Genomic DNA, 23,628 nt, shown 5'->3' with positions numbered 1-23,628 from the left:
TCCTTTTTCTTTAACTTTTATATTGATACTTGCACAAACACACCACAGAAACCTGATTCTTCTCTCTCCTTCTCTCATAATTGTCTCGAGCTGTTTTTTTTTACTTTAAAGGAAACGTGAATCTTTACTCAAGCTTCCGGTGTGACGGACCAATCACAAGCCTCCTCCTCCTCTATTGGAATCTGTGATTTGTGAAGAGAAATGTTTTGGACGGATGTGTTCAGCAGCCAATCAGGACGCAGACTGGCGGCTCCACATGATGCTGCACGCTCACCTGGACCAATGAGTAGAGAGCTGAGTGAACGTTACCTTATATGGTCAACCACCATGAACCCGCGAACAGATAAAAGAGGCGTCGGTTCCTCTCGTGACTGCGCATTGACGAGCACAGCTGGAGCAGAGGAACAGCCCGAGACTTCACCTACACACGCACACTCACCTGCACAGGTAAGAAGCTGCTGCTGCCTGGCTCACCTGCGCACTGACACTGAACCAGCACACACATAAAGATCCACCTCTTTATTTCTCCAGTGTCTTATTTTAAAGCTTCCACACTTATTTCCTTGTTCCTCTAAACCTGTTTGGCAATAAACTGAGTCTGCAGCTGTGGAGCTCTTAATGTGAAAAGGACAGGAAGTGAAAGTGTGTCAATAAAGGTTTGTTAAAGTAAAGTCATTAGAGTTAATGTAGCAAACTGAGCTTCCTGTTTCAGCTTCTGTACTTTTTGTTCCTCACTGAGCTGAAACTTTGACTCTGACAGATTTAAAAACCTGCAGCTGTGTTATCATAGTTAATATATATTTAACTTAATGTGAATCAATGTGTCTCCTGTCACTCAACTTAAACAATATATTGTTGTGATCTGTGCCCAGTGAATTTAATAGAACTGGAAAAGACTTGACTTTGTTTGTGAAGTCTGAAAATGTGTCAGACTGAATTTGTGCTTCACTGTTTAAAATGCTTCAAGTGCTTCATAATGAGCAAGAAAGAGACGGATGCAAATTCCAGTTTTAAAAACTGCTGTGATGAAATTCCTGGTCAACAAACATGTTTCATCATGTTGAGTTTTGTTCTGACTGAACTGGTTTTTGAAAATGAAGCAACAGACGTGTCATTGACTCGATCTGCCACGCCCGACGTGTGAGCTGCAGGACTCCAACTCAAATAAAGAGAAACACGTTCAAACTACGATCACTTGATTCTTCAGTTTAAAATGAGTCAGAGCGGAGACACATCTTAAGTTTTGATAAGTAAACATCTCATCTGCTTAAAATAATTCAGCTTGAATCTTTAAAAACATTCACAGACATTTGAAATTAAACCTTAAAAAAAAAAAAAAGATTTTGGATGTTTTAAAAACTTCATTCTCCAAAACGTTCAAACTATTAAACTGTTGTTGAAAATGAAGAAGAGAAAAAACAAACGTCTTCATGAGTATAAAGCATTTTTTGATTTTAATGGACAAATGACAAACCTCTTCTTTTCTGGACATTTCAGAAATGGAAGATGACGTCGCTGCCCTCGTTGTTGACAACGGCTCCGGCATGTGCAAGGCTGGCTTCGCCGGGGACGACGCCCCCCGCGCTGTGTTCCCATCCATCGTCGGTCGCCCCAGACACCAGGTAACAAACTACACCTGACGCCATCTTGTTTCTTAGGATGATAAAACCGTCACTGCAGGTTAAAGCCTGTCTGGCTCTGTCTCTGTAGGGTGTGATGGTAGGAATGGGACAGAAGGACAGCTACGTGGGAGACGAGGCCCAGAGCAAGAGAGGCATCCTGACCCTGAAGTATCCCATCGAGCACGGCATCGTCACCAACTGGGACGACATGGAGAAGGTGACGTTTGTGTTGATATGAGGTCGGACAGAATGAATCCTGAGAGACGTGATGTCACTGAGGATGAAGCTCTGTGCTGCTGATCAGCGTCTTAGTTTGAATTTGAAACTCTTGACACATGAGGGAGGTTTGAATGTGTGAACGTCGTCAGGCTGCTCTGGATGAGCTGCACAGAACCATTTATAGTTTGTTCTTGTTCTGCTGGTCCATGTGAACGAGAAGCAGTAAATCAATCAATCAATCAATCAATCAACGTATTGACTGCTTCGTCACTTCAACTTAATTATGATCAAAGTTGAAAATGTCTGGAAAGTGCAAAGGAGATGTAGGTGAGCTTGATGATTTGTGGTGCGTCCTCTGACCAGCTGTCCTCTCCTGCAGATCTGGCATCACACCTTCTACAACGAGCTCCGAGTTGCTCCTGAGGAGCATCCAGTGCTGCTGACCGAGGCTCCGCTCAACCCCAAGGCCAACAGGGAGAAGATGACTCAGGTGTGTTGTGAGCGAGCGGTCCACTGTTACACGACTCTCTTGGTTCCACATCCCTGAGACGAGTTCAGTACAAGACATTTACATCAAGATTCCAGGCTCCTCTGCACCACAGACTCTTTTTTATATGTTGCTAGATTTAACAACCATGATGACTTTGTCTTTAACACGTCACGAACTCTGGAACAGTTCAATACCAAGGAACAACAAAAAGCCTTAAATGTTCAAAGCTGTGTTGAGTCGTGCAGGTGTCACCTCGTTTACACATCTTGAGTTTTAGTTTCAACTCGTTGATTAAAGCCTCAGATCGGAGCCAAAGCGACGACGGCTCAGGTTCGATAAATGAACCGTCACCATCACCCCAACGTAGGAAAAGGAGCCACAGAGTTTGAGTGGGTTCTTTTTGTTCTAAGTTTTCAATATGTCTTTGGTCCAGATCATGTTCGAGACCTTCAACTGTCCCGCCATGTACGTGGCCATCCAGGCCGTCCTGTCACTGTACGCCTCCGGTCGTACCACAGGTGAGAACACGACCACCAACTCTCTCAAAGCTGTGAGATCTTAAAACGAGTCGCAAAATGACTTTAGATAGATTTACTCCCTGCCCCTCTGCCTTAAATGTAGCACCATGCAGGTCACTGAGTTCAGAACGTTCTTTTCTAAGTGGATGTGTTTTGGTCTGGCAGGTATCGTGATGGACTCTGGTGACGGTGTCAGCCACACTGTTCCCATCTACGAGGGCTATGCTCTGCCTCACGCCATCCTCCGTCTGGACCTGGCTGGCCGAGATCTGACTGACTACATGATGAAGATCCTCACCGAGCGAGGCTACAGCTTCACCACCACTGGTAAAAGACTAGTCACTTCTGATGTCTGCAGCTTTAAAAGTCTTAAAACCTTTTTCTGTGTCCAGAATGTTTGTCTCTCTAACTCAAATGTTTCCCGACTGATCTGCAGCCGAGCGTGAGATCGTACGTGACATCAAGGAGAAGCTCAGCTACGTGGCTCTGGACTTTGAGCAGGAGATGCAGACAGCAGCCAGCTCCTCCACCCTGGAGAAGAGCTACGAGCTTCCTGACGGACAGGTCATCACCATCGGCAACGAGAGGTTCCGCTGCCCGGAGGCGCTCTTCCAGCCGTCATTCCTCGGTTTGTAACAAGAGATATCGCCAAAGAAAACAACTTGAAACACTTGATTTGGGGCAGAGACATTTTTGGTGGGCGTCATCATATCATACTGGTGTAACTGGTCTTTACAGGTTAAAGTTCAACTGAGCCTTAAACTGTGTCTGTGTTCAGGAATGGAGTCGGCCGGCATCCACGAGACGACTTACAACAGCATCATGAAGTGTGACGTGGACATCCGTAAGGACCTGTACGCCAACACTGTGCTGTCCGGAGGCACCACCATGTTCCCAGGCATCGCTGACCGCATGCAGAAGGAGATCACTGCCCTGGCCCCGCCCACCATGAAAATCAAGGTACGCAGTTTGGGCTTTCATCTTTTATTCCAACCAATCACAGGAAACATGAAGTCTACCTCAAGTAAACATTTTAAAAAAATTTTATCCCACGTGATCAGTAACTTTCACTTTTCAACACTTGTCTTCACACTTAAACTTTAACGGATGTTTTAACGGGTCGTCAAGATTGAAAATTGTATTTATTTATCTCATATTCACAAATCCCAGATGTCCTCACAGATAATCTGTACAAGATGTGACATCCTGTCCTTAACTCTCTGCTGGAGGACAACAAACTGTTCTCAGTCTTGTCCTGACCACAGTTACTCACTCTTTGTTTCCTCTTCACCTTCAGATCATCGCTCCTCCAGAGAGGAAGTACTCAGTCTGGATCGGAGGCTCCATCCTGGCCTCCCTCTCCACATTCCAGCAGATGTGGATCAGCAAGCAGGAGTACGACGAGTCCGGCCCCAGCATCGTCCACCGCAAGTGCTTCTAGAGGAAGAAAGAAAAGACGGACGAGAGCAAAAAGCTGCACGTTGTCGTTCAACTGTTCATCCACCCGGAAACATCTCTGGTGAATCTTTGAACGAACTAAAAGATGCGAGACGCCACATGCAAGAGAACTCCAGTGACTGTTTTAATGTTTGAGTTAATGTAACTGTTCTTCTGTTGCCGCTCATGTTCGGTCACGTCTGCATGAGCTCAAGCAGGCCGCACACATTCTGCTGCTTTGAGAAACATAAATGACCTGAACTGTGTGGTGGTAGAACTTCGTTTATTCAACTTCAAATGTATTAGAAACAACAAAATTAAAACCATTAAAGAAAATGAGAAAGACTGAGTGAGTGCTATATAAAATGCACGCACACACACGCACACAACAAAAAATACAAAGAAAAAGGACAAACACACAAATGGTCAATCTGGATTCATAGTGCATAGCTACCTGTAAATAAATTGTTCTTCTGAGGCTGAAGGTAAATCTGACTGGCTACTGGCTTGTATGGCAGCGCTATGAAAGCCATGTGGCCACTCATTATATCAGACGCCTTTAACTCTTGTCTTTTTTTATTTTTTATTAAATAGTTAATCTCATAGGCAGCAGAGTCAGAAAATGTCAAATTCTAGAAACTACATAAAATGTAATTCCAATAAAAGACCTAGAACATCCAGAGTTCCAAATTACATGTTTAAAATCTTTCCTAAAAAGAGCCTCGGGCCCTGACAGAGAAAGCCTGGTCACCTTGAGGAGCCAGCCTAGATCTGGGGACAGCCAATGGGAGCAGGCTGGCTGATCTCAGGCTGCGACTGGGGTTATGAGGAGTCAAGGGCTGCGAAATGTAAGTGGGGGCCAGCCCATGTTGAACTTTAGAGGTTATTAAAAATCTTAAAATCAACCCTGAATTTATCTGGTAACCAGTGAAGGGACCCAGAAATTGGCGTGATATGAGCTCTACAGTTTGTTTTTGTTAAAATACGAGCAGTAGTGTTTTACACAAGCTCCAAATGAGTTACTACAGTTTGGCTGAGGCACGCGTACAGGGCGTTGCAATAATCCAGGTGGGAGAAAACAAAGGCATGTATTAGCTTTTCAAAGTCAGGGATAGATAGGGGGAGATAGAGCTGATTTAATTTGAGAAATGTTTTGTAAATGGAAGTCGCAGGATTTAACGTGTTTTGAAATTCAGATGGGAATCGATTGTGAGACCTAGATTTTTAGCTGTTTTAATATCAGTTGCCAGGGGACTGAGAGAGGATAGGAGGGAGTTAGCCTGCTAGCTGATAGGAAACCAAAGATTATTATTATTTCTGTTTTGTTTGAATTTAAGGAAGTTAAGTGACATCGATTCCTTAATGGCGGATAGGCACTCTGTTAGGACGCTCCCGTGCCTGACGTTATCTGGCTTAAAAGACAAATGTATTTGGGTGTCATCAGCATAAGAATGATATGATACCCCTTTAAAATGTTCAATGATGTTTCCTACAGCGAAAATAGGATGGGACCAAGAATAGAACCTTGTGGTACCCTGCACATCAGTGCAGCCAAGGATGAGATGTTATTACAAATGGAAACAGAAATTTCTCTGTCGGAGAGATGAGACTTGAACCATCCAACGGCAGTTCCAGATATGCAAACGCACTGCGTAAGTCTATTGATGAGAATGTTATGATCGGTGGTGTCAAATGCGGCGCTAAGGTCAAGCAGCAGTAATACGGAAAATCCCCAGCATCGGCAGACATCAATACATTGTTAGTTATTTTAAGGAGCAGTTTCCGTACTGTGTTGTTTGCGAAATCCAGACTGTCACACACAGCTGAAAGTTGGGTCAGAACCACCTTTTCAAGAATTTTGGATATGAAGGGGGGGGTTGAAATTGGCCTATAATTCTGTGGGAGTGATTGATTAAGATTTGACTGTGTAGTGTTTTCAAACTGAGAAACCAGTGTAGATTTGGAGTGTGAGCTCCTGAAATCCTCCTACTATGTTGTTCATGAGTGACAGAAAACTGTCTCAGGAGTTCCTCTGCAGGACATGTCTGAAAATGATTCAAGATACTGACATTATTTCTCTAACTCTGCTTTTTGTCGTTCATTTGAAAACCCACTTTTCTCATGTTAGAGTTGGGTTGGTAGATTTGTACAGTGCACTGTGCCACACGTTATTAAAGAAGACACAACCTGAGACTCATCGTGATGTAGAAAGTAGGCTAAACACTGCAAATACATTTACTTTTAATACTTTAAGTTTACTAATAAGCAAGGAGCTGCGTTAACTGAAAGAGAAAGGTTAATGTGATACTTTTACATTTACTTGAATACTTTTCTATTTACTTCCCCATTTCTCTCAATGTCTCCACGCTGAGTTTGGTTCTTTCTTCCAGTTAGAGGAGTTTCTTCTTTCTCAGTCGTCAGAGCTGCTCATTGTGGGAACTGTTGGTTTCTTTATCATTTTTAACATGTAAAGTGCCTTGAGATAATGTATTTAATGACTTGTTTCTATACAAAGAAAATTGACTGAATTGAACTTTTACTTTTCACCTGTTTTTATTAGTTTTTTATTTGATTTGAAGTCAGACTGAAGTTTCAGTGAAATAAGCTTTGAACCACATTAATGTGACGTCAGTCTCAGATACGGTCGATAGAAACTGTTCCTGGACCAATGAGTAGAGAGCTGAGTGAACGTTACCTTATATGGTCAACCACCATGAACCCGCGAACAGATAAAAGAGGCGTCGGTTCCTCTCGTGACTGCGCATTGACGAGCACAGCTGGAGCAGAGGAACAGCCCGAGACTTCACCTACACACGCACACTCACCTGCACAGGTAAGAAGCTGCTGCTGCCTGGCTCACCTGCACACTGACACTGAACCAGCACACACATAAAGATCCACCTCTTTATTTCTCCAGTGTCTTATTTTAAAGCTTCCACACTTATTTCCTTGTTCCTCTAAACCTGTTTGGCAATAAACTGAGTCTGCAGCTGTGGAGCTCTTAATGTGAAAAGGACAGGAAGTGAAAGTGTGTCAATAAAGGTTTGTTAAAGTAAAGTCATTAGAGTTAATGTAGCAAACTGAGCTTCCTGTTTCAGCTTCTGTACTTTTTGTTCCTCACTGAGCTGAAACTTTGACTCTGACAGATTTAAAAACCTGCAGCTGTGTTATCATAGTTAATATATATTTAACTTAATGTGAATCAATGTGTCTCCTGTCACTCAACTTAAACAATATATTGTTGTGATCTGTGCCCAGTGAATTTAATAGAACTGGAAAAGACTTGACTTTGTTTGTGAAGTCTGAAAATGTGTCAGACTGAATTTGTGCTTCACTGTTTAAAATGCTTCAAGTGCTTCATAATGAGCAAGAAAGAGACGGATGCAAATTCCAGTTTTAAAAACTGCTGTGATGAAATTCCTGGTCAACAAACATGTTTCATCATGTTGAGTTTTGTTCTGACTGAACTGGTTTTTGAAAATGAAGCAACAGACGTGTCATTGACTCGGTCTGCCACGCCCGACGTGTGAGCTGCAGGACTCCAACTCAAATAAAGAGAAACACGTTCAAACTACGATCACTTGATTCTTCAGTTTAAAATGAGTCAGAGCGGAGACACATCTTAAGTTTTGATAAGTAAACATCTCATCTGCTTAAAATAATTCAGCTTGAATCTTTAAAAACATTCACAGACATTTGAAATTAAACCTTAAAAAAAAAAAAAAGATTTTGGATGTTTTAAAAACTTCATTCTCCAAAACGTTCAAACTATTAAACTGTTGTTGAAAATGAAGAAGAGAAAAAACAAACGTCTTCATGAGTATAAAGCATTTTTTGATTTTAATGGACAAATGACAAACCTCTTCTTTTCTGGACATTTCAGAAATGGAAGATGACGTCGCTGCCCTCGTTGTTGACAACGGCTCCGGCATGTGCAAGGCTGGCTTCGCCGGGGACGACGCCCCCCGCGCTGTGTTCCCATCCATCGTCGGTCGCCCCAGACACCAGGTAACAAACTACACCTGACGCCATCTTGTGTCTTAGGATGATAAAACCGTCACCGCATGTTAAAGCCTGTCTGTCTCTGTCTCTGTAGGGTGTGATGGTAGGAATGGGACAGAAGGACAGCTACGTGGGAGACGAGGCCCAGAGCAAGAGAGGCATCCTGACCCTGAAGTATCCCATCGAGCACGGCATCGTCACCAACTGGGACGACATGGAGAAGGTGACGTTTGTGTTGATATGAGGTCGGACAGAATGAATCCTGAGAGACGTGATGTCACTGAGGATGAAGCTCTGTGCTGCTGATCAGCGTCTTAGTTTGAATTTGAAACTCTTGACACATGAGGGAGGTTTGAATGTGTGAACGTCGTCAGGCTGCTCTGGATGAGCTGCACAGAACCATTTATAGTTTGTTCTTGTTCTGCTGGTCCATGTGAACGAGAAGCAGTAAATCAATCAATCAATCAATCAATCAACGTATTGACTGCTTCGTCACTTCAACTTAATTATGATCAAAGTTGAATAAAGGAGACGTAGGTGAGCTTGATGACTTGTGGTGCGTCCTCTGACCAGCTGTCCTCTCCTGCAGATCTGGCATCACACCTTCTACAACGAGCTCCGAGTTGCTCCTGAGGAGCATCCAGTGCTGCTGACCGAGGCTCCGCTCAACCCCAAGGCCAACAGGGAGAAGATGACTCAGGTGTGTTGTGAGCGAGCGGTCCACTGTTACACGACTCTCTTGGTTCCACATCCCTGAGACGAGTTCAGTACAAGACATTTACATCAAGATTCCAGGCTCCTCTGCACCACAGACTCTTTTTTATATGTTGCTAGATTTAACAACCATGACGACTTTGTCTTTAACACGTCACGAACTCTGGAACAGTTCAATACCAAGGAACAACAAAAAGCCTTAAATGTTCAAAGCTGTGTTGAGTCGTGCAGGTGTCACCTCGTTTACACATCTTGAGTTTTAGTTTCAACTCGTTGATTAAAGCCTCAGATCGGAGCCAAAGCGACGACGGCTCAGGTTCAATAAATGAACTGTCAACATCACCCCAACGTAGGAAAAGGAGCCACAGAGTTTGAGTGGGTTCTTTTTGTTCTAAGTTTTCAATATGTCTTTGGTCCAGATCATGTTCGAGACCTTCAACTGTCCCGCCATGTACGTGGCCATCCAGGCCGTCCTGTCACTGTACGCCTCCGGTCGTACCACAGGTGAGAACACGACCACCAACTCTCTCAAAGCTGTGAGATCCTAAAACGAGTCGCAAAATGACTTTAGATAGATTTACTGCCTGCCCCTCTGCCTTAAATGTAGCACCATGCAGGTCACTGAGTTCAGAACGTTCTTTTCTAAGTGGATGTGTTTTGGTCTGGCAGGTATCGTGATGGACTCTGGTGACGGTGTCAGCCACACTGTTCCCATCTACGAGGGCTATGCTCTGCCTCACGCCATCCTCCGTCTGGACCTGGCTGGCCGAGATCTGACTGACTACATGATGAAGATCCTCACCGAGCGAGGCTACAGCTTCACCACCACTGGTAAAAGACTAGTCACTTCTGATGTCTGCAGCTTTTAAAAGTCTTAAAACCTTTTTCTGTGTCCAGAATGTTTGTCTCTCTAACTCAAATGTTTCCCGACTGATCTGCAGCCGAGCGTGAGATCGTGCGTGACATCAAGGAGAAGCTCAGCTACGTGGCTCTGGACTTTGAGCAGGAGATGCAGACAGCAGCCAGCTCCTCCACCCTGGAGAAGAGCTACGAGCTTCCTGACGGACAGGTCATCACCATCGGCAACGAGAGGTTCCGCTGCCCGGAGGCGCTCTTCCAGCCGTCGTTCCTCGGTTTGTAAAAACAGATATCGCCAAAGAAAACAACTTGAAACACTTGATTTGGGGCAGAGACATTTTTGGTGGGCGTCATCATATCATACTGGTGTAACTGGTCTTTACAGGTTAAAGTTCAACTGAGCCTTAAACTGTGTCTGTGTTCAGGAATGGAGTCGGCCGGCATCCACGAGACGACTTACAACAGCATCATGAAGTGTGACGTGGACATCCGTAAGGACCTGTACGCCAACACTGTGCTGTCCGGAGGCACCACCATGTTCCCAGGCATCGCTGACCGCATGCAGAAGGAGATCACTGCCCTGGCCCCGCCCACCATGAAAATCAAGGTACGCAGTTTGGGCTTTCATCTTTTATTTCAACCAATCACAGGAAACATGAAGTCTACCTCAAGTAAACATTTAAAAATGTTTTTATCCCACGTGATCAGTAACTTTCACTTTTCAACACTTGTCTTCACACTTAAACTTTAACGGATGTTTTAACGGGTCGTCAAGATTGAAAATTGTATTTATTTATCTCATATTCACAAATCCCAGATGTCCTCACAGATAATCTGTACAAGATGTGACATCCTGTCCTTAACTCTCTGCTGGAGGACAACAAACTGTTCTCAGTCTTGTCCTGACCACAGTTACTCACTCTTTGTTTCCTCTTCACCTTCAGATCATCGCTCCTCCAGAGAGGAAGTACTCAGTCTGGATCGGAGGCTCCATCCTGGCCTCCCTCTCCACATTCCAGCAGATGTGGATCAGCAAGCAGGAGTACGACGAGTCCGGCCCCAGCATCGTCCACCGCAAGTGCTTCTAAAGGAAAAAAGAAAAGACGGACGAGAGCAAAAAGCTGCACGTTGTCGTTCAACTGTTCATCCACCCGGAAACATCTCTGGTGAATCTTTAAACGAACTAAAAGATGCGAGACGCCACATGCAAGAGAACTCCAATGACTGTTTTAATGTTTGAGTTCTGCCGATCCTCACAGGAACCTTTCTCTGTGTGCCGCTCTAACTCTGCTCTCAGCTTTCACTCACCCTGATGTTCTCAAACACACTTCTATCCACTTCTTGTACTCTAACACACCAAACTGCACATCGATAATCTGCTGGTTTCTTGTCTCTGTCGGAGTTGAGCTGTCTTCGTGCTCTCAACAGTGTTCATGTTTAACAATAAAATGCCAAGATTTGACCTCTCTGCTTCTCTAATGTCGTCATTTGTGTCTCTATCATGAAACCACATTCAAATCCAGACTTTTGTTTGGATCTGAGGTGAATCAAGCACTAAATATGGGACTACATTTTTTTTTTCATCAAGATCCATGTATTGACTATTGATTATCTTCAGTGCAGATAAACCAGGTTGGATGAAGACAAAGTTTTTAACCAAAAAATAGGTCAGAAATTAATATAAAATTATTAAACCATCATCATTGAGTGTATATATACTGGTATATATTTTTCAAATATAATAATAAAATTAATGAGCCCTGTATCTGCATGGAATGGTTTGGTCCTGCCTTAGTGCACTTATCGGTGGGGGGGGCATTTAGGCGTCACACCCTCTGAAAACGCTTTCCTTTCCATACAAAGAGCAACCATGCACAACGCATAGCCTACACGATTTGTACTAAAGAAATCTATGATTTCAAAGCCTTGTCCAGCTGTTTACTGACGTTTGTCATGTTTAATGAAGAGAGAGGAGGGAGACAGAGAGACAGACAGAAGTTAAAGACAGTTTTACTGTTTAAAAAGTAGGAGTCTCTGTGGGGATGAAAGCAAGAGATGAGAGCAAGACATACAAATAAACTGAAGTGAGGTCATAAAATTCTCCTGTGAAGTAGTGTAGTAGTAATGATCCTGCTCCCTTGACCTCCTTTGTAAATAGTTGTTTTATAGAATATACTGGATGCTTTATTTTTATTTCATTTATTCAGAGCAGAGTTTTGATAAGTTAGAATATTTTTTATGATTATTTTTTGCCTGTTATTTATTTATTCAATTTGATAATTTGAGTTACCATATTTGATTAGACTGTGATTGTGTAAACAAAAATAAACATATAAGTCAAACATCTCCTACTGTGGTTTTTCTTAATTTGCCCTTTTTTTGGCTTGAGCGCCCCAAAAATGTCTGTGCACGTGCCTTCTGCTGCTAAAACATACATGCAGAAAAACTACTTGCTGGAGGGAATCAATCACATTTGATAAGTCTCATATCCAGTTTGTCTCACATTCAGTTTGTCTCATACTCAGTTTGTCTCATGTTCAGTTTGTCTCATGTTCAGGTTGTCTCATGTTCAGTTTGTCTCATGTTCAGTTTGTCTCATACTCAGTTTGTCTCATGTTCAGTTTGTCTCATACTCAGTTTGTCTCATATCCAGTTTGTCTCATCGATGTCAACAAGCAGCAACGTCCTCTGTCCTTAACTCAACAAGAGTCAAACTACCAGAGACACTTTCTGAGCAGTAACTGAAGCTCAGAGTCACATGTGAGGATCCGTCTCCAGGACACGAGGACAATAGATGCTGATGAACTGAAGACATCAATACAACCACAGATTCACTACATTAGAAGAAACTTCATGTTTAAAGTATTTGTACATGAGGACATGTCTGATAGAGATGAAGGAGCAGACACATGAACTGAGGAGTTACTGATGAAGATGAGGAGACATGTTGTGTGTCCACAAGTCTGGTTGTGATCATGGTCCAGGATCAGCTGACACCATCAGGATCTGTGGTCCATGACCAGTCTGTGATCCACCACCAGGATCAGGATCCATAATTAAAACATCTTAAAATAAAGCTAAATTTAATGACTTGAGGAAAAAAGATTAAAAAAGGAAGAGACTGACATTTAAGGGATGCGTCAGTTATTTCTTGCATGTTTCTGGAACATATCTGAAACTGTTCATCTCATCGCCTTCATACTTCAGTATTTATATAAACTGAATAATCCGTCGACCAGTCAGTGGGGGGGGGCAGTGTGTCTTCAGTTAGTCCAAGAGTAGAACAGGAGGTAGAACCTTCAGCTACCAGGCTCCTCTCCTGTGGAACCAGCTCCCACTCTGGGTTCTAGAGTCAGACACCATCTCTGCATTTAAGGTTCATCTGAAAACATTCCTCTTTGATAAAGTTAGTTCTGCATCAGGTCCTGAAACATCCCTTAGTTATGAGTGAGTCATCCTGAAACTTTTCTACAATAGTCTGTCACTTTCTATTGTTTGTGTGCAGAGACCTGGTTTATCTGCACCAAAGATTATATTAAATTAATGGATCTTGATGAAAAAATAAAATCTAATTCACTTCAGATCCAAAGAAAAGTCTGGATTTAAATGTGGTTTCATAAAGGAGACTGTTGGTGGCGTTCTCATCTGAAAATGTTTGAACAGTGAGAAAAGTGATTTCATTCACGTGTGATTCAGACTTAAAGTGTGAAAACAGGAAGTAACGAAATTAGAGAAGCTGCAGTCAAATCTTAGCATTTTATTGTTGAGCATGAACACTGCTGAGAGCAGAGTTAGAGCGAGAGAGAAAGGTTCCTGTGAGGATCGGCAGAACTCAAACATTAAAACAGTCACTGGAGTTCTCTTGCATGTGGCGTCCCGCATCTTTTAGTTCGTTCAAAGATTCACCAGAGATGTTTCCGGGTGGATGAACAGTTGAACGACAACGTGCAGCTTTTTGCTCTCGTCCGTCTTTTCTTTTTTCCTCTAGAAGCACTTGCGGTGGACGATGCTGGGGCCGGACTCGTCGTACTCCTGCTTGCTGATCCACATCTGCTGGAATGTGGAGAGGGAGGCCAGGATGGAGCCTCCGATCCAGACTGAGTACTTCCTCTCTGGAGGAGCGATGATCTGAAGGTGAGGAGGAAACAAAGAGTGAGTAACTGTGGTCAGGACAAGACTGAGAACAGTTTGTTGTCCTCCAGCAGAGAGTTAAGGACAGGATGTCACATCTTGTACAGATTATCTGTGAGGACATCTGGGATTTGTGAATATGAGATAAATAAATACAATTTTCAATCTTGACGACCCGTTAAAACATCCGTTAAAGTTTAAGTGTGAAGACAAGTGTTGAAAAGTGAAAGTTACTGATCACGTGGGATAAAAACATTTTTAAATGTTTACTTGAGGTAGACTTCATGCTTCCTGTGATTGGTTGGAATAAAAGATGAAAGCCCAAACTGCGTACCTTGATTTTCATGGTGGGCGGGGCCAGGGCAGTGATCTCCTTCTGCATGCGGTCAGCGATGCCTGGGAACATGGTGGTGCCTCCGGACAGCACAGTGTTGGCGTACAGGTCCTTACGGATGTCCACGTCACACTTCATGATGCTGTTGAAAGTCGTCTCGTGGATGCCGACCGACTCCATTCCTGAACACAGACACAGTTTAAGGCTCAGTTGAACTTTAACCTGTAAAGACCAGTTACACTAGTATGATATGATGACGCCCACCAAAAATGTCTCTGCCCCAAATCAAGTGTTTCAAGTTGTTTTCTTTGGCGATATCTGTTTTTACAAACCGAGGACGGACGGCTGGAAGAGCGCCTCCGGGCAGCGGAACCTCTCGTTGCCGATGGTGATGACCTGTCCGTCAGGAAGCTCGTAGCTCTTCTCCAGGGTGGAGGAGCTGGCTGCTGTCTGCATCTCCTGCTCAAAGTCCAGAGCCACGTAGCTGAGCTTCTCCTTGATGTCACGCACGATCTCACGCTCGGCTGCAGATCAGTCGGGAAACATTTGAGTTAGAGAGACAAACATTCTGGACACAGAAAAAGGTTTTAAGACTTTTAAAAGCTGCAGACATCAGAAGTGACTAGTCTTTTACCAGTGGTGGTGAAGCTGTAGCCTCGCTCGGTGAGGATCTTCATCATGTAGTCAGTCAGATCTCGGCCAGCCAGGTCCAGACGGAGGATGGCGTGAGGCAGAGCATAGCCCTCGTAGATGGGAACAGTGTGGCTGACACCGTCACCAGAGTCCATCACGATACCTGCCAGACCAAAACACATCCACTTAGAAAAGAACGTTCTGAACTCAGTGACCTGCATGGTGCTACATTTAAGGCAGAGGGGCAGGCAGTAAATCTATCTAAAGTCATTTTGCGACTCGTTTTAGGATCTCACAGCTTTGAGAGAGTTGGTGGTCGTGTTCTCACCTGTGGTACGACCGGAGGCGTACAGTGACAGGACGGCCTGGATGGCCACGTACATGGCGGGACAGTTGAAGGTCTCGAACATGATCTGGACCAAAGACATATTGAAAACTTAGAACAAAAAGAACCCACTCAAACTCTGTGGCTCCTTTTCCTACGTTGGGGTGATGGTGACGGTTCATTTATCGAACCTGAGCCGTCGTCGCTTTGGCTCCGATCTGAGGCTTTAATCAACGAGTTGAAACTAAAACTCAAGATGTGTAAACGAGGTGACACCTGCACGACTCTAAACAGCTTTGAACATTTAAGGCTTTTTGTTGTTCCTTGGTATTGAACTGTTCCAGAGTTCAGTGACATGTTAAAGACAAAGTCATCATGGTTGTTAAATCTAGCAACATATAAAAAAGAGTCTGTGGTGCAGAGGAGCCTGGAATCTTGATGTAAATGTCTTGTACTGAACTCGTCTCAGGGATGTGGAACCAAGAGAGTCGTGTAACAGTGGACCGCTCGCTCACAACACACCTGAGTCATCTTCTCCCTGTTGGCCTTGGGGTTGAGCGGAGCCTCGGTCAGCAGCACTGGATGCTCCTCAGGAGCAACTCGGAGCTCGTTGTAGAAGGTGTGATGCCAGATCTGCAGGAGAGGACAGCTGGTCAGAGGACGCACCACAAATCATCAAGCTCACCTACGTCTCCTTTTTTCAACTTTGTTCATAATTAAGTTGAAGTGACGAAGCAGTCAATACATTGATTGATTGATTGATTGATTGATTGATTTACTGCTTCTCGTTCACATGGACCAGCAGAACAAGAACAAACTATAAATGGTTCTGTGCAGCTCATCCAGAGCAGCCTGACGACGTTCACACATTCAAACCTCCCTCATGTGTCAAGAGTTTCAAATTCAAACTAGGACGCTGATCAGCAGCACAGAGCTTCATCCTCAGTGACATCACGTCTCTCAGGATTCATTCTGTCCGACCTCATATCAACACAAACGTCACCTTCTCCATGTCGTCCCAGTTGGTGACGATGCCGTGCTCGATGGGATACTTCAGGGTCAGGATGCCTCTCTTGCTCTGGGCCTCGTCTCCCACGTAGCTGTCCTTCTGTCCCATTCCTACCATCACACCCTACAGAGACAGAGACAGACAGGTTTTAACATGCGGTGACGGTTTTATCGTCCTAAGACACAAGATGGCGTCAGGTGTAGTTTGTTACCTGGTGTCTGGGGCGACCGACGATGGATGGGAACACAGCGCGGGGGGCGTCGTCCCCGGCGAAGCCAGCCTTGCACATGCCGGAGCCGTTGTCAACAACGAGGGCAGCGACGTCATCTTCCATTTCTGAAACATTCAGATTTAAGCATTGAGTCCCTCGACTCTCACATCAACCTGAATAAAATAACCTCCAACCTGACAAGATGTCCTCCACTGTAAAACTGTTTTTCTTCAGTTACTGCAGCTTCTGTCATTCGAACTTTACTGAAGATTTTAAAGTTTCGTTCTGTCTTTAATCTCTTTCATTTCTGATCTTTTGTCTCAGTACACACCTGGTTATAAACGTGTGGTGTTTGTGATCCGAACACAAGTCGACAGCTCTCACACCTGACGTTAAAATGTGGCCCCATTTGTGTCACTTGATCGGATCTCACTTTCCCGCCTTTATGAACAGATACATCATTTCCGCTCTAAAAGATGTGATGCGTGGCGGTTCACAACTGACTTGGATCTGTCGACCACATGTTAATATGTTTGATAGCACACGTCTGGTCAGTCCAAGCTGAGGGCCGAGGGTGACGGGGCCTTTTCTGGTCGTCCCTGAGAAGATCTGTCTGATCCTTCTCACATTTTTATAAATCATCTTTCTCAAGACCGGATGTCTGCATTCACCTTGAACTTTCATAAAATGGGTTAATGACCATTCAAATCATTTAAGTTTAACTACATTTATTTTTTGCTCTTTTGTTTTCCTTCAATTCTTCCTCTTCAACTTCAAAATCAGCTTCTAAAGCTTCAGTGTCTGTGAAAGGTTCTGTACAAATAGTCTATTCTTTTTATTATTATCTTCATTACAAACAAAGTGCAATATTAATTTAAACTGAAGAATAAAGTGATCACAGTTTGAGTCCTGCAGCTCACAGGACTGACGGTGGAGCGTCGGGCGCGGCAGCTCGAGTCGTTCAACCTGAAAACTGAATGACGCGCCCGGCTGCTTCAGGACATTTTCAAAAACCAGTTCAGTCAGAACTAAAACCATCAGAGAACTTAACGTGATGTAATGACTGATCTTATTAACTCAGTTTAAATGGAATTTCATTTATATGTAAAATTATTATTCACAACACTATTATTCATTAGATTATTATTCGCTAGACTTTTTGACACTTTTATTATTTTATTTATTTATCCCACTTGTTATCCCTGGTTTCACTTTTATCAGCATTTTATATATTTCTTCTTTGGTTCCCTTGTATCAAATATATAAAATAGAAGATAGTCTCCTCACTTCTTGTCAGTATTATTGTGCTTTGTGTGGGCGGGGGTGTGGTTTTTACTCTGTAAGATAAAGATTTAAATTTGGCCCAAACCTTCCTGATCAAAGTCAAAGTCTTAAATTCACTGGGCACAGATCACAACAATATATTGTTTAAGTTGAGTGACAGGACTGAGCTGAAACAGGAAGCTCAGTTTGCTACATTAACTCTAATGACTTTACTTTAACAAACCTTTATTGACACACTTTCACTTCCTGTCCTTTTCACATTAAGAGCTCCACAGCTGCAGACTCAGTTTATTGCCAAACAGGTTTAGAGGAACAAGGAAATAAGTGTGGAAGCTTTAAAATAAGAAACTAGAGAAATAAAGAGGTGGATCTTTATGTCTGTGCTGGTTCAGTGTCAATGTGTTGGTTTAATGTCTGTGCTGGTTCAGTGTCAGTGTGTTGGTTTAATGTCTGTGCTGGTTCAGTGTCAGTGTGTTGGTTTAATGTCTGTGCTGGTTCAGTGTCAGTGTGTTGGTTTAATGTCTGTGCTGGTTCAGTGTCAGTGTGTTGGTTTAATGTCTGTGCTGGTTCAGTGTCAGTGTGCAGATGAGCCAGGCAGCAGCAGCTTCTTACCTGTGCAGGTGAGTCTTGCAGGTGTTCCTCTGCTCCAGCTGTGTTAATGCAACATCACAAGTCAACCTGAGGTCTTTTATTTGCTTGCAGGGTCACTGGTGTTGCACTCAAAAGGTAACGTTCACTCAGCTCTCTCCTCATTGGTCCAGGTGAGCGTGGATCCTCCGGGGGGGCACTGATCTGGGTCCTGATTGGCTGCTGAAAACCCCTGGGGCTCAATTGTTTCTCCATTTTTGTGAATTCAGGAATTCCAGCTGGAGAAGAGGCTGTGATGACGCAAACAAAGAAAATATGCAAATGAGTCTCCAGCTGTTTCAAGAAAAAGCTGAAAAACCAGAAAGTGATGTTGTCGCAGCTCTGAGCCGAGACAAGTTCCACCGCCTCACTGCCACGGGTCAGAGGTCAAAACATTTCACAACCTGCACATCACAGCTTTAAAAAAAAAACATGACGTTAACATGAACACAGCATCAATAATTTCATATGAAGAGTAATGTTGATATCGCTCCAGTTTCAATCAATCAACAGTGATCCTAGAGTTTCAGTTATTCTCTTTTCATTTGAGTCGTATTGAGCGACACTAAGTTGAATCTCATAATGTGCAACTGTGTATTTTAATAATATACATATGCATCTTAAATAATGTGTACTTGGATCAATTACCTGATGTATTTGCTCATTAAATAAAATGTTATTGTTTGATTTAAACTTTATTGCAGGACAGCTTTTAAAAAAAATTGATTTATTCTCTTTTGTTGTTTAAAAAAAGTGTGAACCAGAGATTTTCTTTTAGAGGCACTTTATTGATTTATATGATATCATCGAACAATGTCAATCATAAAACAAACTGATTTTTATCAATATATTGTGAGACTCAAATCACAGTTTCTCTGTTTCTGTTGGAGTCAGAGTGACTCTGCACACATCATTTCCACCGGGGTGCATGCTGGGATCAACGGGAGGTGTTTGTTGTTGCTCTGTCTTTCAGAACCTCTCGTGTGTCAGAATCTTATAAAGTTTTAACGGAAAGTGATGATTAATGAATGTTATTTATTAAATGACCGATTTTATTTCCTCCATAATTCTGAGGTACATTTTCCGTCCTGAATGCAAAGTGCGTGAACTTCAGCTGAAGTTTGTTGTGCAGCGAGAACGTGGACGTGTGACGTTTGTCAGGTTCTTCATTGTGATGTTAGAACAAAAGCTCAGAAACAGGAAGTCCAGTCTGACGGCTACAAGTAAATCCTGCAAATCAGGTCCAACAACGATGTCGTGGTTAAAACTGTGAATCTTTTCTGTAAATTAAGTTTCAATCGTACGTATTTGAACATATTATTTAAAAACTTTTCTCCACAGAAATGTAAAAAGAAATAATTTGTATTGTAACAAAACATACGACTCCAGACCTGACATCATGATGGTTTTACAGTGCAACACTGTAAAAGACGACGCAGCCTCACGTGTATTTTAAACACAGTGTGTGAACATGACGCCGTCGTTCTGAAACATAACATTTGTTTCTGATTTAAATTCTTTTTGTACTGACTCAAAGTTTCTTTCAGGCTTCTTGTGTTGACTTTTCTTGTTAAATGACCTCATCTTCATCATCATCCTCCTTGTTGTTTATATTACAACTCATCACTTCCTGTTTATCTGTCAGTTTTTGTTAGAATCGTCTCTCTCCTATTTTTGTCCTCTTTCTCTTCTTCCTCTCTCCTGTCATCATTTCTTCTGTTGTCTGGTCTTTTCATCCATTTCCCCTGTAATTCTTTCTCCTCTGTAATTGTTACTCAGCTCGATTGGCCCCAGTTTCACAGTATTCACGCCCCTCCCCTCCCCTCCCCTCCCCTCCCCTTGTTTCAGGCCATAATCAGCACATCAGGAGCCCACAGCTCATTTTTGCCTCAGGGCCCCTAACAGGTTCAACTGGCCCCTGATCCCTCTGAAGGTCTTGTTGTGTGAAGCTGCTAAGTTTGCATGTTTGTGTCTGCAGTGAAGCACGGACGAGTTTTAGTGTCTCCGCTGCTTCGTAGTCAAACGACTGTTCCGCAGCTTCGCGCTGAATCGTCTTCCTGTTACTGTGTCAACATCCTGAACCTGCTCAGACATGTTGGATCGTCCAGATAAAGCCACGCCGACGCTCGGCCTTCGCTCCAGGGCAACAAACCAGAAGCTCCAAACTTTTACTTCTCACGTGGCTTTTGGCCAATCATACCGCAGGATGTCAGGACGAGGGGGCGGTACCTGAGGCACCTGTGTGATTCTGTGTGTCCTTGTATGGAGATAACAGCACCTGTAGCTCACTGAGGTGACGCCCCTGCTGCAGGAGGGCGAGAGTTAGATTCCTCCGAGCTTCTTTTATACCACCACGTTTAGACAACGACACACCTGCAGATAGAATGTGATCCAGTCAGGAACCAATCAGAACCTCTGATGTGGAGGCTCTGCTGGCTTCTACCAGTCGATGACATCACGCAGCAGCTATCTTATGTAACAGTAAATATCAGTCTTCTGGATATCATTTTAATATAACGCGTGATAAAGACTCAGCTTCACAACCTGAACATGCATCAGTGAAAGTAAAACATTTAAATTCAACATGATGACACTCTGATCTTTTCTGCATGTCAACACTTCGACTTGAGCACGTTTTAAAACTGTACTAGACTTAATGTTCTTCTCAACACTCCTGTCGTGTTTCCAAACAGCTTCATCTCGTGTAAGAAGATGTTGTGTTTGTTTGTTGCAGCAGTGTCGTGTTGTTGTCGTGTTGTTGTCGTGTTGCTGTCGTGTTGCTGTCGTGTTGTTGTCGTGTTGCTGTCGTGTTGCTGTCGTGCAGGGAAGCGACCGTCTGCTTCACATCTGAGATCGTCGCCCTGCAGTCGGCCTCAGGCGACATTGTCCACATTCTCCAGCTGGTTGAGGCCTGTTCGTGCAGCCGGGGGCGTCAGGCAGTCAGTCTGGTAACAAACCACAATTTCCACACAAACTGATTTGACATGAGGCGACACAAAAGACCAAAAAAGGTGCGAATGCAGGAGAAACCTTCTGTGGGCGGACGTCACAGTCTGATCAAACAGGAAACTTCTCCATTTAGCTACTGACAGTAAGTTTTGAATCCTTAAATTATAAATGAGAAATAATCTCATCAAACCAGGTTCAAACTTCATGTTTCAGGATGTCGACTTGTTGAGGAGATCTTTCATCTGTTTTTATGGCTCCACAAATCACCACATCCTGTCAATATCCTTGAAACATCCACGTGTCTAATAGATAAAATAATGTTTTATAAATCAAACTGTGAATGAGTCATGAACAAACCCTCAGTACAAACCTGACGAACTCAAATAAAGAAAACAGCCTTCAAATATTTCCACAGTGATTTAAAACAGAGACAGACAAACAGAGAAAAGTACGATTTAAATGTCGTGTGTGTTTGTGGATTTGAAATCTGCAGCAAGAAGAAGATTCATCACAGTCATCTTCATCAGTTGGTTTGGTTCTTGTGCTGATGCAGAATCAGTGAGAGAGGATGACGACACTTTGACTGACCGACAGGAAACAGGTTTCAGTTTAAATGAGCTGAAACTAAAGGATCAGTTCAGAAAGTTTCTGTCAAGAACCCAGAGCCTCGTTTTCAGATGTTCCAGAAAAGATTAAATAAATCAAACCTGCGTTTCTAAATAGATCACGTTACTCTGCAGGTCACTTTCTATCGTTTTAGATATTTAATATTACAAAACTGTTGTTTTTAAACAAGACTTAACATCTTCTTCTTTAACTGAGTTGATTATAACACAAATATGAACAAAATGTACCGTAGACACATTAAAGACACAAACGTTAAATAATCAGAGATATTTTACACATGATAAATGACATCATCACAACAACAGACCATAACAAACACTCAAATCTAGAATCAAGACGAGAGAAACAAGGTCTGAGTTCATGTTTGAAGATGAATCCAGTGAAACTTCGTGTTCCGAGGTTTTTTATTGGATTTCAATCTGAACGTGTGAATAAATCATGAATCAAAACATCGTCAGGGATAAAAGAGAAATGTTTGAGAGTGAGGAACATGTTTGAGTCTCATCATCAGTCGACTGCAGGGAAAGAAATTCAACATGAATTCAATAAAATGTCTAAAACTGTGAAATGTTCATCTACAGCCTCAGAGAGTTGTTGGTAAATTTAACATTGAGATAAAACCTTTCAGTGTTCATGTAGAGAGTCTTGAATCCTGCAGCGCCGCCTGCAGGCAGAACACGAGAGCACACCTTCTCTCCTCATCATGTAACAGGAGAGAAAACTTTAAATCCCTTCATCATGAGAAACCTCTCATTCATTCAGAGAGCAGCGACGTGTAACATAGAGAAGCAGAGGAGCTAGTTCAGAGAGGACGACCCCCACCAGCGGCAGGAAAACAGGAAGTGATGCAATATAAATTAATTTTTATATATCATTTTATAATTTCATTTATAAAACTGTAATTTATATTATTATTCTCTATTTTGTCCGTAACATACCCTTTTCCCGGCGGCCATTTTGACATGACACAGAAACACAAAAACTTGAATCTCCGATGATGAAGTTGCAGGTTCAGTGTGAAGGAGTTGGTGACAGAGACTTGAATGTTTCATGTGAATGTAGAAAAGTGGACAAACGTTCTAAAAGCTTTTATGATTCCGACAGTTGATTCTGATCACCTGAGCGGAGGATCTTACTCACTGTCACAGTTTCTAATGTCTCGCTCTCTTTTCAGCAGTTTGTCGTCCCGTCGTTCTCCTGGATGTTTGTTCTCATGTCCTCACCATGTGTGGAGAACTGTGGAGAACTGTGGAGAACCTCCAGACTCCAGCTCCAGGTAGGACGCTGCCCGTCGGGGTTATCACATCTAATTACAACGATTACAACTGATTATCACTGTCACTAATTATTATTTAAGAAGCCAGGAATAAATGAACGGAATCTCAATAATACACCGGTCTGAGCACATGAAAAGAGCAGTGTGTGTGTGTGAGAGTGTGTGTGTGTGTGTGTGTGTGTGTGTGTGAGAGTGTGTGTGTGTGTGTGTGTGTATACACAGTTCTGTGAGTTTTGGTTTTCTGGTCTGATTTCTGTTTGTAAACGAGGAAAACATTAACCAATTGTGTCGGAGACAGAGAAACACAAAGAGCTTGAACTGCTCCGGGTTCAGACCAGGTTCCGGTCGGGCTCGGTGCTCTG

The 23,628-nt window shown here is 43.0% G+C and overlaps 3 protein-coding genes and 1 long non-coding RNA gene across 4 annotated transcripts; 3 read left to right on the top strand and 1 right to left on the bottom strand.

Moving 5' to 3' along the window:
- The first annotated feature begins 290 nt into the window (after positions 1-290).
- Positions 291-4,631, top strand: LOC109645626 (actin, non-muscle 6.2). Its single transcript, XM_069522923.1, has 9 exons — positions 291-447; positions 1,498-1,622; positions 1,711-1,839; positions 2,221-2,331; positions 2,765-2,849; positions 3,015-3,176; positions 3,286-3,477; positions 3,628-3,809; positions 4,147-4,631. Exons 2-9 carry the CDS (start codon positions 1,500-1,502, stop codon positions 4,288-4,290), a joined length of 1,128 nt encoding a protein of 375 aa, XP_069379024.1. The 5' UTR covers positions 291-447; positions 1,498-1,499; the 3' UTR covers positions 4,291-4,631.
- Positions 4,632-6,679: 2,048 nt separating this feature from the next.
- On the top strand, positions 6,680-11,322 carry LOC138404815 (actin, non-muscle 6.2). Its single transcript, XM_069522925.1, has 9 exons — positions 6,680-7,119; positions 8,170-8,294; positions 8,383-8,511; positions 8,878-8,988; positions 9,422-9,506; positions 9,672-9,833; positions 9,944-10,135; positions 10,286-10,467; positions 10,805-11,322. The coding sequence occupies exons 2-9, from the start codon at positions 8,172-8,174 to the stop codon at positions 10,946-10,948; spliced, it is 1,128 nt and encodes a 375-aa protein (XP_069379026.1). The 5' UTR covers positions 6,680-7,119; positions 8,170-8,171; the 3' UTR covers positions 10,949-11,322.
- A 2,280-nt stretch (positions 11,323-13,602) lies between these two features.
- Positions 13,603-18,530, bottom strand: LOC109643169 (actin, cytoplasmic-like). Its single transcript, XM_069522926.1, has 9 exons — positions 18,400-18,530; positions 16,504-16,628; positions 16,287-16,415; positions 15,806-15,916; positions 15,287-15,371; positions 14,960-15,121; positions 14,658-14,849; positions 14,326-14,507; positions 13,603-13,988 (listed from the first exon to the last, which is right to left on the bottom strand). The coding sequence occupies exons 2-9, from the start codon at positions 16,624-16,626 to the stop codon at positions 13,845-13,847; spliced, it is 1,128 nt and encodes a 375-aa protein (XP_069379027.1). The 5' UTR covers positions 16,627-16,628; positions 18,400-18,530; the 3' UTR covers positions 13,603-13,844.
- On the top strand, positions 18,430-19,104 carry LOC138407376 (uncharacterized). Its single transcript, XR_011240796.1, has 2 exons — positions 18,430-18,548; positions 18,645-19,104. It is a non-coding gene; the product is annotated as an uncharacterized lncRNA (long non-coding RNA).
- Positions 19,105-23,628: the final 4,524 nt, after the last annotated feature.

This window comes from Paralichthys olivaceus, chromosome 4 (genome assembly GCF_024713975.1).
Source record: "Paralichthys olivaceus isolate ysfri-2021 chromosome 4, ASM2471397v2, whole genome shotgun sequence".
Classification (NCBI taxonomy): domain Eukaryota; kingdom Metazoa; phylum Chordata; class Actinopteri; order Pleuronectiformes; family Paralichthyidae; genus Paralichthys; species Paralichthys olivaceus.
The sequence above is the reverse complement of the archived record's forward strand: the minus strand, read 5'-3'. Positions and strand labels throughout refer to the sequence as shown.